At 37.9% G+C, this 14,963-nt stretch overlaps 1 protein-coding gene across 2 annotated transcripts; it reads right to left on the reverse strand.

Annotated features, from left to right (window-relative positions):
• Positions 1-11,088: 11,088 nt before the first annotated feature.
• LOC137707828 (auxin-responsive protein IAA26) lies at positions 11,089-14,574 on the reverse strand. 2 transcript variants are annotated; one of them, XM_068446751.2, is made up of 6 exons: positions 13,859-14,574; positions 13,202-13,755; positions 12,428-12,702; positions 11,997-12,144; positions 11,580-11,644; positions 11,089-11,463 (listed from the first exon to the last, which is right to left on the reverse strand). In XM_068446751.2, exons 2-6 carry the CDS (start codon positions 13,651-13,653, stop codon positions 11,429-11,431), a joined length of 975 nt encoding a protein of 324 aa, XP_068302852.1. In that variant the 5' UTR covers positions 13,654-13,755; positions 13,859-14,574; the 3' UTR covers positions 11,089-11,428. The 2 variants fall into 2 exon arrangements, with proteins under 2 accessions (XP_068302852.1, XP_068302853.1); XM_068446752.2 differs by having other exon boundaries at positions 13,202-13,750; positions 13,859-14,569.
• Between the last annotated feature and the right edge of the window lie 389 nt (positions 14,575-14,963).

Genomic DNA, 14,963 nt, shown 5'->3' on the forward strand with positions numbered 1-14,963 from the left:
ATCCAATTTTTTTCCAACAAAATGACTACTGATGCAGGTACGAATTGGACATTTCTTGAAGATGTTGCATTGTGTACTAGCTGGGTTGAAGTTACTTATCATTTGCTTACGGGTAATGAGATGCAGTTGCGAGAAATATGGAGTCTTATTCATACCAATTATCTTGAGAAAATGGGTGGGAAAAGAACCAAAGAATCGATGTCCAATTGTTGGAAATTACTTAGCTAATCATTTAGTACGTGGAGAGACGCCTTGGCACAAGCTACTAATATTCGAAGTGGGGAAAATTACGCGGATCAGGTAAGAAAATATTATTTATTTGTTTGTACTGTACCCAAATTTACATTATAATTATTTGTTTGTATTATTTATTTGTTACCTACTTTCATTATAATTATTTCTTATCCCACATTGTGTAGTAACTTCAAGCACAAGCTTGGTATGGTGCCAAAACCAAAACCAAAAATAAATCATTCAACCGGTGGGAATGTTGGAATATTGTCAAAGATTGTCCTAAATTCAAAGTTGTGCAGGTCGATCCAGAAGTTTTCATGAACAGCACCCCTCTACACTCTACACATGATCATGCCTCGCATGTTCATGAAGATGAAGTAGAAGAAGTCCCCGAAACGCCCCCCTTAAACAAGCATCGGGATTGACCCGTTATCCAATTAGGCCTCAAGGTAAGAAGGCTTCGAAGAGAAAAGGGAGTGCTTCGAACAATGATTATGCAAAGTATATGGAAGAACTTGCTCGCCAAGGTGAATTGACTTTGGCGCGGGAAATGGCGAAATTTGAGGCTGATAAGGCTAGAGAGGAGGCAAATGTTGCAGCAGTTAAGAGAGCATTTCAAGCTAATAAGAGAGAAAGAGAGCTACTTAGGCAAAAAAGGGAACAGGTCAGAGAAGAAAGAATGGCTCAACGAGATCATGACATTATGAACACACCTTTAGAAGGGAAGTCTCCAAATTCTAAATATTTTTGGAAGTCGGAGAAAGCGGAAGTGGTGCGAATGAGGCGTGCAAGAGAAGTGAGAGCAAGAAGAGATGGTCCTAGCACGACAAGAGAAGATCATCCTAGCACCACAAATTGGTTAAGTGATGATGAATAGAGTACTTTTTGTAATCGGAGCCCATAATTTTCCAATCACTTTGGGTTGTAATTTCTTATTTATTGAATAGAGTACTTTATGTTGTTTCCAATTTATTGATACTTTATTTAATTTGGTAATTTATTTATACTGAGAGAATCTTTATTCAAAAGACATTTAAACACACCAAATAAAATTACATAAACATACCAAATAACAAAAAACTCACTAAATGAACTAAAAGAAACACAACAAATAAAATTAAATAAACACACCAAAAAAAAAAAAAAAAAACAAACAGACCAAATGAACTTAAGTATCTTGAGTTTGTTTCAATTTCCACTGGTGCTCTATCAAATCAATTTGCGGGGCATTGTGCATATATGGCCTTTGAAGTGCACTATATCGTTGAATGATCAATTCATTGTAACGTACATCCCTTTCTAATGGCTCATGTTGCACGGGTGTTTCAATGGCGTCATGACCAAAATATATACGTGTTCTTGAATTGTTCATCGTGTCTGGCTCATATTCATCAACGGCATCATAATCGTACTCATATTCCACAATCATGTTATGAAGAATGATGCACGTCATCATGATGGATCGAAATGACTCTACATCAAACAATCTGGTAGCACCCCTGACGATCGCTCAACGAGCTTGGAGGATACCAAAACAACACTCCACATCCTTCCTGCACCCCCTCTTAATAGCTTGCAAAGTGTTTTTCCTTTGCACTTCGCGGACGTGGCACTGTTTTGACAAATGTTGACCACCTTGGGTAAATGCCGCTTGCTAGGTAGTATGGCCCGTCGTACATATGTCTGTTGACGCAGTACATGACTTTTGGTGCCTTTCCTTGCACGACATTGTTGAACACTGGGGATTAGGCAAAGACGTTGAGGTCATTTTGAGCTCCTGGAACCCCAAAAAAGGCGTGCCAAATCCATGTATCAAAAGATGCCACCGTCTCTAAAATGATACTTTTTGCTCCTTTTATATCCCCATAAGCGCCTTGCCATGCACTTGGATAATTTTTCCACGTCCAGTGCATACAACCGATGCTTCCAATCATCCTAGGAAAACTTCACATCTCGCATTTCTTCAGAAGCCTTTGCAAGTCCATGTCAGTAGGTTTCCGAAGGTACTCTGCGGTGTAGATAGATTTTATTGCTTCGCAAAACCTCATCAAGGACTCAAGAATGGTTTATTTCCCCATCCTTGTTATCTCATCCAATTGGTCTGTAGATACTCCATATGCAAGCATCCGCAAGGCAACAGTAATGTTTTGCTGAGGAAGAAGACCCATAGCGCCAAAAACATCCTTATTTTGTACAAAGTAAGAATCATGGTTGCAAACGGCAATCATGATTTTGTTGACCAAATGTGTTCCATTCTAAAATGACGTCTAAAGTACGTATTAGGGAATGCACTATTATGGATAAAATAATCGTCCAAGAGTTTCGTACCTCGTCGTTGCTTGCTTCTATCAAGGTTTCCAGAACGGCTGGGCCTGCAGATCTGACCCACAGCTTGGATGACTCTACGGGGATGTGAGGCTCTTGCCTTTCTTTCTTCATCATCTCTCCTTCTACGTTCCTCATCCTCTTCCCTCTCATTTTAAGCCACCTGGAGATTGAACATTCCCTCTAATTGGTTAAACAATTCTTCCTCTTGCTAATTGATTTCCCACAACATCCTTGAAGAAGAAGACATTGTAAAAATGAAGCAGAAACTATGAATAATGATAGAGATTTTGTTGAAGAAAGAAGCAGAAACTATTAATAATGATAGAGATCTTGAGGAAATTGGTGTGAGATTTGTGAGGATGGATGGTGGATTATATGGAGGATTCATAAAGGATTAGGTTGTAGATAATGCCACGTGGCGACGTGATTGGTTAATAATCTTATCGGAAATCCATCACCAATAATTGCATTTTCGGATAATGACACATGGCACAATGAATACGATTAAAAATCTTATCGGAAATCCATCACCGATAATTGTCTTTTCAGATTTTATGACACGTGGTGCATCGAGAACGATTAAAAATATTATCTGAAATTACAAATAAAATTATTTTGTATTATTTTATAACTTTTCGGATAATGACACGTGGCGCAACGAGAATGATTAAAAATCTTATCCGAAATTACAAATAAAATTATTTTGTATTATTTTATAAATAAAAAAATACTAATATTTTATTGCCTATTGCCTATTGCCAAGGTTATTGAAGTGCAACGGTGGAGATGCAAAAGGCGGTTATTGTTCATTAAATGCAGTTACTGTTCACTGGGTGGATAACATAGTGTATTGCCTGGGGGGTTCCCACGCTGGTACTGCTCTGAGGAGAGGAAATGAGAGAAGACTGCAGAGAGAGAAATGGAAACAAAAGGAAAAGTTGGGAAGAAAGTCTGCACAGAGCCTTCGACGATGATTGACGCGTGGCCAAGAAAGAAAGAAGCAGAAGTCAAAAGAAAGATTGAGAAAAAGGACCAAAAACAAAGGGTTAAATGATGAGTGACGCATGGTAAAGATGGGCATTTTCTCCATTTCACTGTTCACGAACAGTGAAAAACAATGCCAGGAGAACCTAATTTTAGTATATAGAAGATAATATAATATAATTTAGATATTTTAATATATTATTCAAGAGATAAATATATGATTAAAAATCATAATTTCACCCTCTAAATAATAATAAAAAATTATCTTAACAATGGTGTCATCCAACGATGTATGAGCGGAGCTCATTTAACAGCCTCGATTGCTCGTGTGAGAATTGTAGTGTACGCATCATCAAGGTCATCAATGGTGGCTGTGTAACTAAGAGAGAAGAAGAGAGGTTAAGAGAGAAAGAGATACAGAGAGAGATAAAGTATTCTTTGATATATTTCTGTTTTCTTACTTTAATACAAGCATATCATTTCCTTTTATACTTGTTACATTACTTACTTCTTAAGCAATCTATTTCTCAACAATCTTAACTAACTTTAACAACTATACTGCCTAATCTATTGACATATGACAGTATCTTGACCCTTGCTCAAGGCTTGATCCTTGTCATCTTACATCCCCACGCAATCTCATACTTGTTCGAACCAAGCATGAGATTGGAACAATGGTCTTGAAATAAGGAAATAGACAAGCCTTTAGTTAAGACATCAGCAAACTGCTCCTTGAAAGATACATGTTGCACGGCCAAATCATCTCGAATCACCCTTTCTCGTACAAAATGATAGTCTATTTCGATGTGTTTGACCCTAGAGTGAAACACCAGATTGGAGGACAGATCTATGGCACTGATATTGTCACACAACATTAATGAAGAATCAAGAAAAGGCACATGAAGATCACATAATAGCTGTTTGATCCATGATAATTCAGCAATTGCTATAGCCATTGCTTAATATTTAGCTTTGCTAGAAGATCTGGAGACTATATGTTGCTTCTTGGAAGCCCAAGAAATAGGACTCGAACCATAATATACAATGTAGCCAGATGTTGACCGTCGATCATTAAGATCATTATCCCAATCTGCATTGCAAAGATGGTTTTCCAGGTTGAAAAGTAATACCATAATGAATTGTACCACTGAGGTACCTGAGAATCCTCTTGACAGCAACAACATGAGAATTCATAAGCCGATGCATAAACTGACAACACTGATTGACTACAAAGGCAATATCGGGCCTGGTAAAGGTCAAATACTGTAAGGCACCAACAATACTTCAATATTGATCTGGACTATGATATGGATCACCATCATCCTTTAAGAGCCTGTGATATGGAAGGCAAGGTGTAGCACAGGGTTTTGAGTTGCTCATGTCCACTTTAGCTAGCAAATCTCGAATATACTTTTGCTGAGAAACAAATAAGCCCTGTGAATGATATGAAATCTGCAACCCCAGAAAATAGTTTAACTGACCCAAATCCTTCATATCAAAGGCCTTGGTTAAGTCTATGATTACTGCAACAATATCTGAGGAATTACTTCTAGTAAAAATTATGTCATCAACATAAAGTAACAAGACTACAATGCCAAGCGAAGTGTGCTTAACAAACAAAGAAGGATTTACAAGGGATGCCTAAAACCCCAATCCTGGGAGGAAACTAGTGAATTTTTCATTCCAGGCTCTTGGACCCTGTTTAAGACCATACAAGGATTTATTTCATTTGCATACAAAATCAGAAGGCTGATGAGAGCTAGCAAACCTAGGTGGCTGTGACATGTAGACCTCCTCAGTTAAATCACCATGTAAGAAGGCATTCTTAACATCCATTTGCCTTAAAGACCAATGGAATTGAGCTGCAAGTGCTAAAATAAGTCGAACAATAGTTGGCTTCTCAATAGGACTGACAGTTTCACTGTAGTCAATGCCCTCCTCTTGATTATACCCTTTAGCAACAAGCCAAGCCTTATACCTGGCTATAGATTCGTTTGGATTCTTCTTGATCATATAAACCCATTTGCAATCAACCAAGTTCTTGCCATATGGAAGAGGAACCAAATCCCAAGTATGTTGAGTATGTAAGGTATCAATTTCTTCTTGCATAGCTGCTTGCCATTCTGCAACCTTACTAGCAGCTTTAAATGATGAAGGTTCTGAAACTGAACTCTCAACATTGGACACAGAAGCAACAAAAGCTTTCTTTTTGACAATGCCACTTTTAGACCGAGTTTGCATTGGATGTAAACTCACGGAAGGCACTAAAAGAACAATAGTGAGATTTTCTAGCTGAAAATCAGGATCCACAGGGACTGGAGACTGTGTAGATGTTGATGAATCAGATATAATACGTTGTAATGAACTCAAAGACCCTAAAGCACTAGATGTAGGTTATGGGATATGGAAGGTTGAGGAAGATAACTTTGAGGCTCGAAAAACCATATTTTTACACTAAAAAGTCAATCCTGGTACTATTCACTTTACCCTTTATTTTATCCTTATCGTTAAAACTCAAAGTTTTCAAGCCCTTTTTATTAGTTTTCCTTAAAATATAAGTCTTAAAGAGAAAATATATCTTTGGGGCCAGATTTCCCTCAAAAATTAAGTCTGGCTTAAATTATTCTAGACCCACCAAACTAAGGGTGGGCACTTGGAAACCGAAACTGTCACATCCCGGCCTAGGGGGAACCACTTCCCGGGCCCGCTACACCACCGTAGCATGATATTGTCCGTTTTGGACCCCGACCACGCCCTCACGGTTTTGTTTATGGGAACTCACATGAGAACTTCCTGATGGGTCACCCATCCTGGGAATGCTCTCGCGCGCTACTCGCTTAACTTCGGAGTTCCCATGGAACTCGAAGCCAGTGAGCTCCCAAAAGGCCTCGTGCTAGGTAAGGATGAGAATATACATATAAGGATCATTCCCTTAGGCGATGTGGGATGTCACAGAAACAAGAATCAAATCGAACCGTACCAAACAGTTCAATTTTACGGTTTTGAAAATGTTGCAGTTTTGAAACCGAACCACGACTAAGAAAACGGTTTGGTTTCGATTTTGGATTTTCAAAACTACATCGAAACCGAAACCGCACCATATATTGAATGTTATGTTCTAATTGGTTCTTTATTAGAGTTCATACATTTATAGTATGGACTCAACTATACTAGAATAGAATGCCATCCAATTTTGCACCTTTATTCAAGTTCATACGTCTCTCTCTCTCTCCCTCAAAACTCATGTTCATCTATCTGGCCACACACAAGAAGCTGTGCAATCAATAGTACTCATATTGTAGTAGAATTACTAATTCCAACCCTTGATCACAACTCGATCTAAAAAGGCACATAGTTCATAGATGTGCTAGAAGCTTGAACCTGATTAATGCAGCATACCTGTAATTAGCAACATTCTTTCGCTTGAGAAATGTGCTTCATAACAGTGCTTATCTTGATATATAACTTAAACAAATTGTGCAGTATAAAAGATGTATACATGTATACTTTCTTTAATGCTTGTGTGTGGTAGATTCAGTGTTCTAAAAATCGGCCTAGGCAGTCGCCTAGGCACTAGGCGGAGGTGTGCCGATGCAATTAGGTCCGAATCGTTAAAAATCGGGGAGCTGTTAGGCGCCCACCTAGGCGCTCTTAGGTGGCCTGGGTGATTTAGGCGGTTATCTAAACGGAGTGAAATGGTTTCGTGGGAAGAAATTCCAAATAGAAACCCAAAATCGCAAACTCGAATTTAAACTTGAAAGTAACATGCAAAGCATGGGTTAAGCTACTTGAGTTTCTAACGGGACTAATTCGAGCTCATGGGACCCCAAGTTCGACGGGTCCCTTGCTAGAGCTCCACGCCAAAAGCTCAATTTTCAAAGGTTGTAGCTCGATTCCATTAGAGCAACTCTCACCGAGAACCCCTGCTTGGATTCTCCTACTTTCCATCACAGAATTTAACATGCAAAGGTACCATAGGGATCCCCAGGTTGCGCAGGTCTTGTATTTGGTGGTTTGGGGTCTCGATTTAATTGGAATTTGTGGTGATGGTGACTGGAGCTCTCTTTGGCTATGGTGGTTTAGAAAGAAGGCAGAGAGTTTGAGAGAGAGAGAGAGAGAGAGAGAGCGAGCTGTAATCTTCAAAGGAAAAGATGGTTTTAAGAGAAGGCTGAGAGTTCGAAAAGAAAGAGAGAGAGAGAAGAGAGAATCGGTTTTCAAAAACAAAAATGATGGTGATGTTTGAGTGATGATAAGAATTGGTGGTTGAGTGTGTAGGTTTAGAGAGAGAGTGAGAAAGTGACGTGAGGGTGGGGTGTGTGTGTGTGTGTGTCAGAGGGAAAGAGAAAAGATGTGTGAGAGGTGAGAGAGAGATAGGACCGGTTGATATGAAATGGGGAAGGATGCATGCTCTGATCGGTTTTGGTGCTCCAAAGTTAAAAGTGTCACCAAGCCAGTTAAAATCATAAATAAAAGACTCATGCTCTGACCGGTTTTGGCTCCAAAGTTCAAAGCAGGACACAATAAAATCATAAATAAAAGAGAGAGGATTTCGGGGATGATACCAATGGGCGTGGTTTCATTAAGGGATAACTGGCATGGCTTTCTAGTAGTTTTATTATTAACCACCCAACCCATTACTTCAGATTTTTACTTTTATTTTTTAGAAATTTGATATAATCATTCAAAATGTCTTAAATTATATGGCATATATGCTTAATGTGTTTTTAAATTTTAGACTTGTTGGATACTATTTTTGTATTTTATCATTCTTTTATTATGTTATCCATGGATTTCATATAAGTATAATTTTTTATGTGTTAATATGCATTTATTTACAAGATATATAAGAAATTAACCTAAATCCGCCTAGAGCGCCTAAGCGCCCGCCTAGGCACTAGTTCGCCGTCCGACTAGTGCCTAGCGTTTTTTAGAACCTTGTGTAGATTGGTGCTACTGTTGCATATGGTCAGACAAATCTCTCTATCTCTGACTTCCTTTGTTTTTTTGTTGGTGAACTTTTTTGCTGCAGGTTTGTTGCTTTTTTTACCGTAGTTTTGCTTTTGCTGCTGTTTTTCACTACAGTTTTGCTACAGGTTCATTGATTAATGTACAAGGAAAATGAGATCGTCTTATGCGTAAATAGGTGAAAATTTAAAATTGTAATTTTTTTTTTCTCAAAAAACCGAACCGAAACTGTTTGAAATTGCACCGAACCGAATCAAACAGTTTGATTTCATTTCGATTTTTGCTTCACAACCGCACTGTAAAAAGTTTAGGTTTCGGTTACGGTTTCACTCGAAACCACACCAAACTGCACCGCACCACCCCTACACCAAACTGTCATATTTCAAACTTTTTTTTTTTTAATTATAATCCAACTGCTGTGATCAAATCTAACGGCAAAAAGAAAGAATAAGCCCAGGCATCAAACTTTCTACAAAGCCCAGAAAGAATAAGCCCAGGCATCAAACAGCCCTACAGATATTACGTCCAACCATACTCAAATAAAAAATCATTATTTTATTGTTTGTCAAACTCCTTTCTTTTTTGGGGTCGAGAATCATGTAACCATTATTATACTATAGTATTCTTCTACAGTTGTAAGTGAGAGTTCCCAGATTTGACTCTTATAATTTTACGAATGACGAATGAGATACCTAATTATGCTGTCAATTATATACGGCTTTGCCCAAATCTCTCAAAAAATAGAAAAAGCCAAAGAATAAGCATTTAGCTGCACAATATGTAAATAATTCTAAAAACAATCATTTATTTTCACTAGGAGTTTGCTTGAACTAAAAGATTTCAGATCAACAAAATTTCTATGTATGGTCATTGAAAACCACACATACACATGCATGAACGACATGAATTTGATACATGAAATAAGCATGCAAAGTTTTGGATTTGTGTAAAGTGACTTGCAAAATATTGTACATAAAGTGGACTATAGGGACATTATCCTCTCCCTAAACTCAAAAGCAAAGACCACAATATGAATTCCTTTGGAATAAAGGGCAGTCTCATTTTTCGCCCAAAGTTAGGCAGTTCTCAACTACAGACAAAGACCCTTCAATCCTCCCCAAAACTCCATATTCCTTTTCACCCTCTAGACAGTTTTTCTTATGCACCCACACGTTGATTAGGACACAACCCTGAAAATGTCCAAACGAATCTAACCCTACAATTAAGCTGCATTAATGGCCATCACTATCTTACTCTTCAAATATGGTTCTCGATATTTCAAGAAGAATGCGATACGCTTACTCGTTCACGCTTGTATAGTTGATTTGGGACAGCTGAGGCACTAGATTTAAACATGTGTTCGCTTCTGATGATAGCGCAACTCAATGTGCAGAAGATGTATACACATTTAGGGACCCAATGGATAGTGTTGAGGTGTAGGGGCATCACATCAAAGGTCCGGTGAGGACTCGGGGGATTTTTCGGTCTACTGCTTTTGAACTCAAAAGGTATCTGTTTCTACTTTATCCCAACCCAAAGCCTAAGCGAAAAAACCCCCTTTGAATACAATGAATAGTGTACAATTTGGCAACCTCTCCAAATGGAATCAAAAAGGAGAAAGTGGAGCAAGCTTTACAGCCCATCATTCTTCTAGTTTTGTAGGAGATTGATTAGTTAGCGAGTAATGTTAGAGAGACTAACTATATAAACTAAATTCTATAAATTAAATGACATAAAAGTTTATGATTGGATTATTACTTAAGTGTTGATTAATGTGGTTATTTTTTATTGGTAACACATCATTTAGTTTTCAAATTTAGTCTACCTAGCACCATTCTTACTTAGCAGATCAATACGGCATTTTTTTATTGCCATGTACCACTGAATACACCTAAGGGCGTAAGGTCTACACCCAACCTACTAAAAAAAACTTGTCATGTTACGTGCTAGGTTGAGGGATAAGTAAAATTAAGAATAATTATTGTAGCACATGTTATATTTTGATAACAATTTTGATAATTATTATTATAATTTGATGTCACTTGAACTCAAGAGTTGTTGAACTTTGAGCGTAACACAAATCTAACAAGTTATTAAACGACTGGCCAGTACAAGTTCTATACCTCTACGTGGCAAGAAGTCCCAGCTCAAAACTCGTCCGAAATTACATGATCATCTTCAACTCCTATGATTACTCCCTACATGGGATCTTAGTCTCCTTTACTTTTTACTTCTTTGTCTTTCTGTTTTGGCCAGATTTCAAGCCCTACTTTCCTTAATATGTTTTAAAGCATAACTTTCAACATTTGTTTAAAATTAGATGTTTATGACTTTCTAATCAACCTTTGCTTGCAGTCAAACTTCGTAATTGACTTTTTAAGGAAAAGAAAGAAACAAACAAAATCACCCTTCTCTAAGTCATCTCTTTGCCATGAGATGGGACAGTTTCGGTTGTAGGAATTAGGTACGTCCGCAAGCGGTTTGGCATAATGTTCTTGACCAAGTAATACAATTACGCATCGTGAATTCGACTTGTAATCGGTTGAATCAACGTGACATTATTGCTAAAATCCATGATAAGAGTAAATAAAGTGACATTCAGTTAAATCAGCGTAACACAATGACCAGAATGCACAATATGGCAAAGTGATGTGCCACCCAAAGCACATTCTTTGCTTCCCTTTTTTCTACAAGAGCCGAGAGGCATAGATAGGATTTTCAGCCCAAACACAAACCCATACATCTCCGCACGCCACTTGGGTCCCTACCTGACTCTTTTAATTTCCTTCCTTTTCTCGACAGAAATTACTGAAGCAAAATTTCAGATAAGTCACACAAAACAAGTCTACTGCAAAATACAAACTTCAATGGTGGATTCTTGAGATTAAAATTCCTCTTTCTTCAGTTGAATGCAGAGTCAAAGTGGCATCTTATCTTGCTTGCTGCTACGAACTGAAAACAAATCACCATTAGTTTAATCATAATCACTACACGGATGCACAACCAAATGCTAATTTAATTAATAAAGACCAAGTTGAGTTTATATAATGAATTAACATCGAACATACGACGAAGTGCAGACAGTTCAGAGCTCTTGAGCACACGCAGCCTCTTCACAGTCGACACAAACATCCTGCAAATCGAAGATCCGAGCAAATTACACAACATTGTTTAATGCCGCTTACGGCAGGAGACAATATTACAAATTTCAGGCGCAAAATGACACGATATGATGCCGTTGTATGGAGTTGCGGGAATCATTACATTAAGAAACAACGAACGAAAACAGTACGCTGATTTTTATGGATAAAAAAGAGAAGCATATATTGTTTAAAGATCAAGGAATCTAATTCTGCATGATTTAATAAAATGGTGAGATTAAAACTGAAATCATATCAGCAAGTGTTGGAATATAATATACATGAGGAAGTGAAAGAAAATAATCTAAATTTGCATCAGATTCACAGAGATGATAAGATGCTTACTGCCATGGGACATCCCCAACGAGCATCCTGTCTCCTTCATTATCTTCATAAACTAAAGTATATTCTCCACTTCCATCCAATAAACCTGTGATTTCTTTCTCTTCCCCTTTCTTGTTCTTGGTTCCACCAGCACAGGAATCTCTTTGAGCTAAAGATAAGAGCGCACAAACGACAAACAAGATTGTGTATAAATAAATAGGATGTATTTTCATGAAAAAGAATCCGAATACCCCATCAAAACAAATCGTGGTAAAAACCAAAGCATTATAAAATTCGTGTTGGTAAAATGAATTTTGACCATATGAAGTATACACTTACCCAAATCATACTCTCTCTAACTAATTAAAAATACTAGGAATAAGTTTTAAACAGTAAATTAACAATGTGGCTACAATAATAATTAATTAGTCAAGATTAATTATGAGATTTACCTGCGAGAAGGTCACGGAAGAGTTGATCGACAGCGGAGGAGAGCTTTTGGTAGCTGTCATGGGCACTGAGGTCCACTTTTCTTCCGATGGGAACTCCATCCATGTTAATTTTCACAAACAGACCCTGTCTGCTGGTTTCAACTGGTTTACCACTAGGAACTTTGTTTTGGACAACATTTTCGGATTCAACCGCAGGTTTCGATGAGTTGTTGCTTGCAAGATTTTTCCTAAATGATCGAACTGGAGGCCAACCCACAACCGAAGCAGGAGCAGTTCTGTAATTTTTTTTTTTTTTAGGATATCAAAAGAGAAATAATTAGCACAAATTAAGTTTTCATATATTAATTCATAACAAAATTCTTATACATAAATTCTACAAAAGACATTAAGAACTAAATAATAATGTAAGAGATAATATCTAGGCGTTATTGAAGTAGATTTGGCAAGAAACAACGACAGAAAAGCCAAAAACTTGGATGAAAATGGAAGAACAGACGGTATGCTTGGACAGACCCTAAAAGAAAAACAAGCTTGATTATGAATAAACAGAAAAAAAAAGCAAACTGTCTCACAGGAAAGACTACAGAAAAAGGAAAATAATTTGAAACTTCAACAAAAATGAAATAAATAATTTAAAAAAAAATAGAAATATTATGCATGGACCACAACTTTGCCTAGTCTAGCTCCTAGCAGTGAGAACCTGTGAGTGAATATCCTGTCTGAAAAAAATAATAATAACAATATTACACAGGAAAGTAGAAAAGGCTGGATTACCTTTTCTGAGAGGTGTTGGGGAGCACAGCTGTGTCTGCAGGGGCTGGTGAAAACCCTTTCCTTTCTGCATTCTGCAAGTCTACCACTTTACTGCAACAGGGCTGTGACGGTTTGTTGGAGTTGACAGGCAGGTGAACAAAAGATCCAACTTTTGCCTGCTGCTGGTAAGAAGAAATAAGTTTCTGGGTTTGGTTGGAGAACATGGGGGAAGAAAAGTACCCAAGAGAGAGAAGGGACTGAGACTTCTCATCTCTTTCTCTTTCCATTGACCAGTCTTGGCATGGAGGGCCAAGCCTGAGCTCAAGCTTCTTCTCCTCTGAGGAGGAGCTTCCATGGCTGCTGCCTTCAATATCTCTGTTCATAAGCCAGTCTCTCTGTCTAGGAATTAAATCTAGGAGCTGGGGACATGCCTCCTCCTCCTTCCTTGTACATCCCTCCATCTCGGTGACCATATGTAAATACTCTGTTTTGTGATGACCCTAGTGAAAAATTCAAATCTTTCTACTTTCCCTTGTACTTTTCACACACCAGAAGTACAAATTGAAGGAACTGCACTGAGAAATGGAACAAGGGGAAGTTAACAAGCTTGGGATAAAATAGAAACCACTTTGATAAGAACAAGGAAAAATGGAAGAGAAAGGGAGAAAGGGGTTTTACCTTATAAAAGCCATTAGACAAAGCTCTAAACTTTGAAGGCCAACATCCTCATGTGCTCGAATTGCCCACTTGGTATCACACACCTTTGATATCAAAAGATCTGGAAGAAACAAACACAAAGGAAAACCCAAAACCTCACAAGGGAAGAGAAAATAAGGAGAAGAACAACCAAACTCAAAGCACAAAAGGGACAGGGAGGCTAAAATAGGGCGGGGATTGATGTCTACTGGGTTTTTTTCTCTTTAAATTTTGATGTAGGCTTCAGTGGGTTCTTTCTCTTCTTTTCTTTTTTCCTTCTCTCTCTCTCTACTTTTGGGACTCGTGGGGTGTATGAGTAGTTGCTGTGAGAGATTTTTATAAATAGAGATGGAAACAAAAGTGAAAAAAGATGAGATGGGCAGAGAGATTCCCTTCCCCCCCCCCCCCAAAAAATAGAACCCCAAAACAGAAAACAGAAATTAGAGCAAACGCACGCAACCACAGCCCCTCTCTCTAAAAACACAACGTAGTAACAGGAGGAGGAGGTTGTTCAACTCAGGAAGCAAAGCGTGCTGTGCTGTGCTGACCTTCCCTCTCCCAGCAACACCAAATGTTGTCCAGCCTCGTTAGCACACAACCCCAAACATCCCCTCAATATTTGATAGAAAATGACATTCTTGCTCCCAAAGTCACTGCCCTATTTGCCTACAGCCTAGTGCTTTGCATTGCATTGGTGTTAATAAAGTTAGTTTACACAAGCTTTGTTTAGCACAGCACCCAATAAATTTTGTCTTTTTAGTACCAAAGACACTCGTTTACGGGTAATACTAAAAAGACTAAATTAACAAATTAAATAAGGTAGTTACAAATGATTTGATTATTAATTCATGATTGGGTTCGAATATGCAATTCTACTTTATTTGTTTAAGTAGAGATGATATTCTAGGATCAGTTCGCTCACACATATATTCATCTTTTACAATCATTCATGATAGGAATATTAACAAAACATAGACGAGCATGGTAAGCGCTAATCCGTGTGCTCCACTTGTTTAGAGTCATGAGTCCAAATTTTTTTGTCACAAGAGAAAGACTTGTTTACAATGACATTCTTGCTTTCAAAGTC

Source organism: Pyrus communis, chromosome 17, assembly GCF_041283825.1.
Source record: "Pyrus communis isolate YQ-2024b chromosome 17, ASM4128382v1, whole genome shotgun sequence".
In the NCBI taxonomy this organism is placed as follows: Eukaryota; Viridiplantae; Streptophyta; class Magnoliopsida; order Rosales; family Rosaceae; genus Pyrus; species Pyrus communis.

What these genes read in the sequence shown, in the direction of transcription:
- LOC137707828 (XM_068446751.2), bottom strand. Translation starts at nt 13,653, where the DNA reads ATGGTCACCGAGATGGAGGGATGTACAAGGAAGGAGGAGGAGGCATGT. An exon ending in CTTCCGTGACCTTCTCGCAG is followed by an intron (nt 12,145 to 12,427) that starts GTAAATCTCATA and finishes TCTTATCTTTAG; the next exon opens with CTCAAAGAGATTCCTGTGCT. An exon ending in TGAACTGTCTGCACTTCGTC is followed by an intron (nt 11,464 to 11,579) that starts GTATGTTCGATG and finishes ATTTGTTTTCAG; the next exon opens with TTCGTAGCAGCAAGCAAGAT.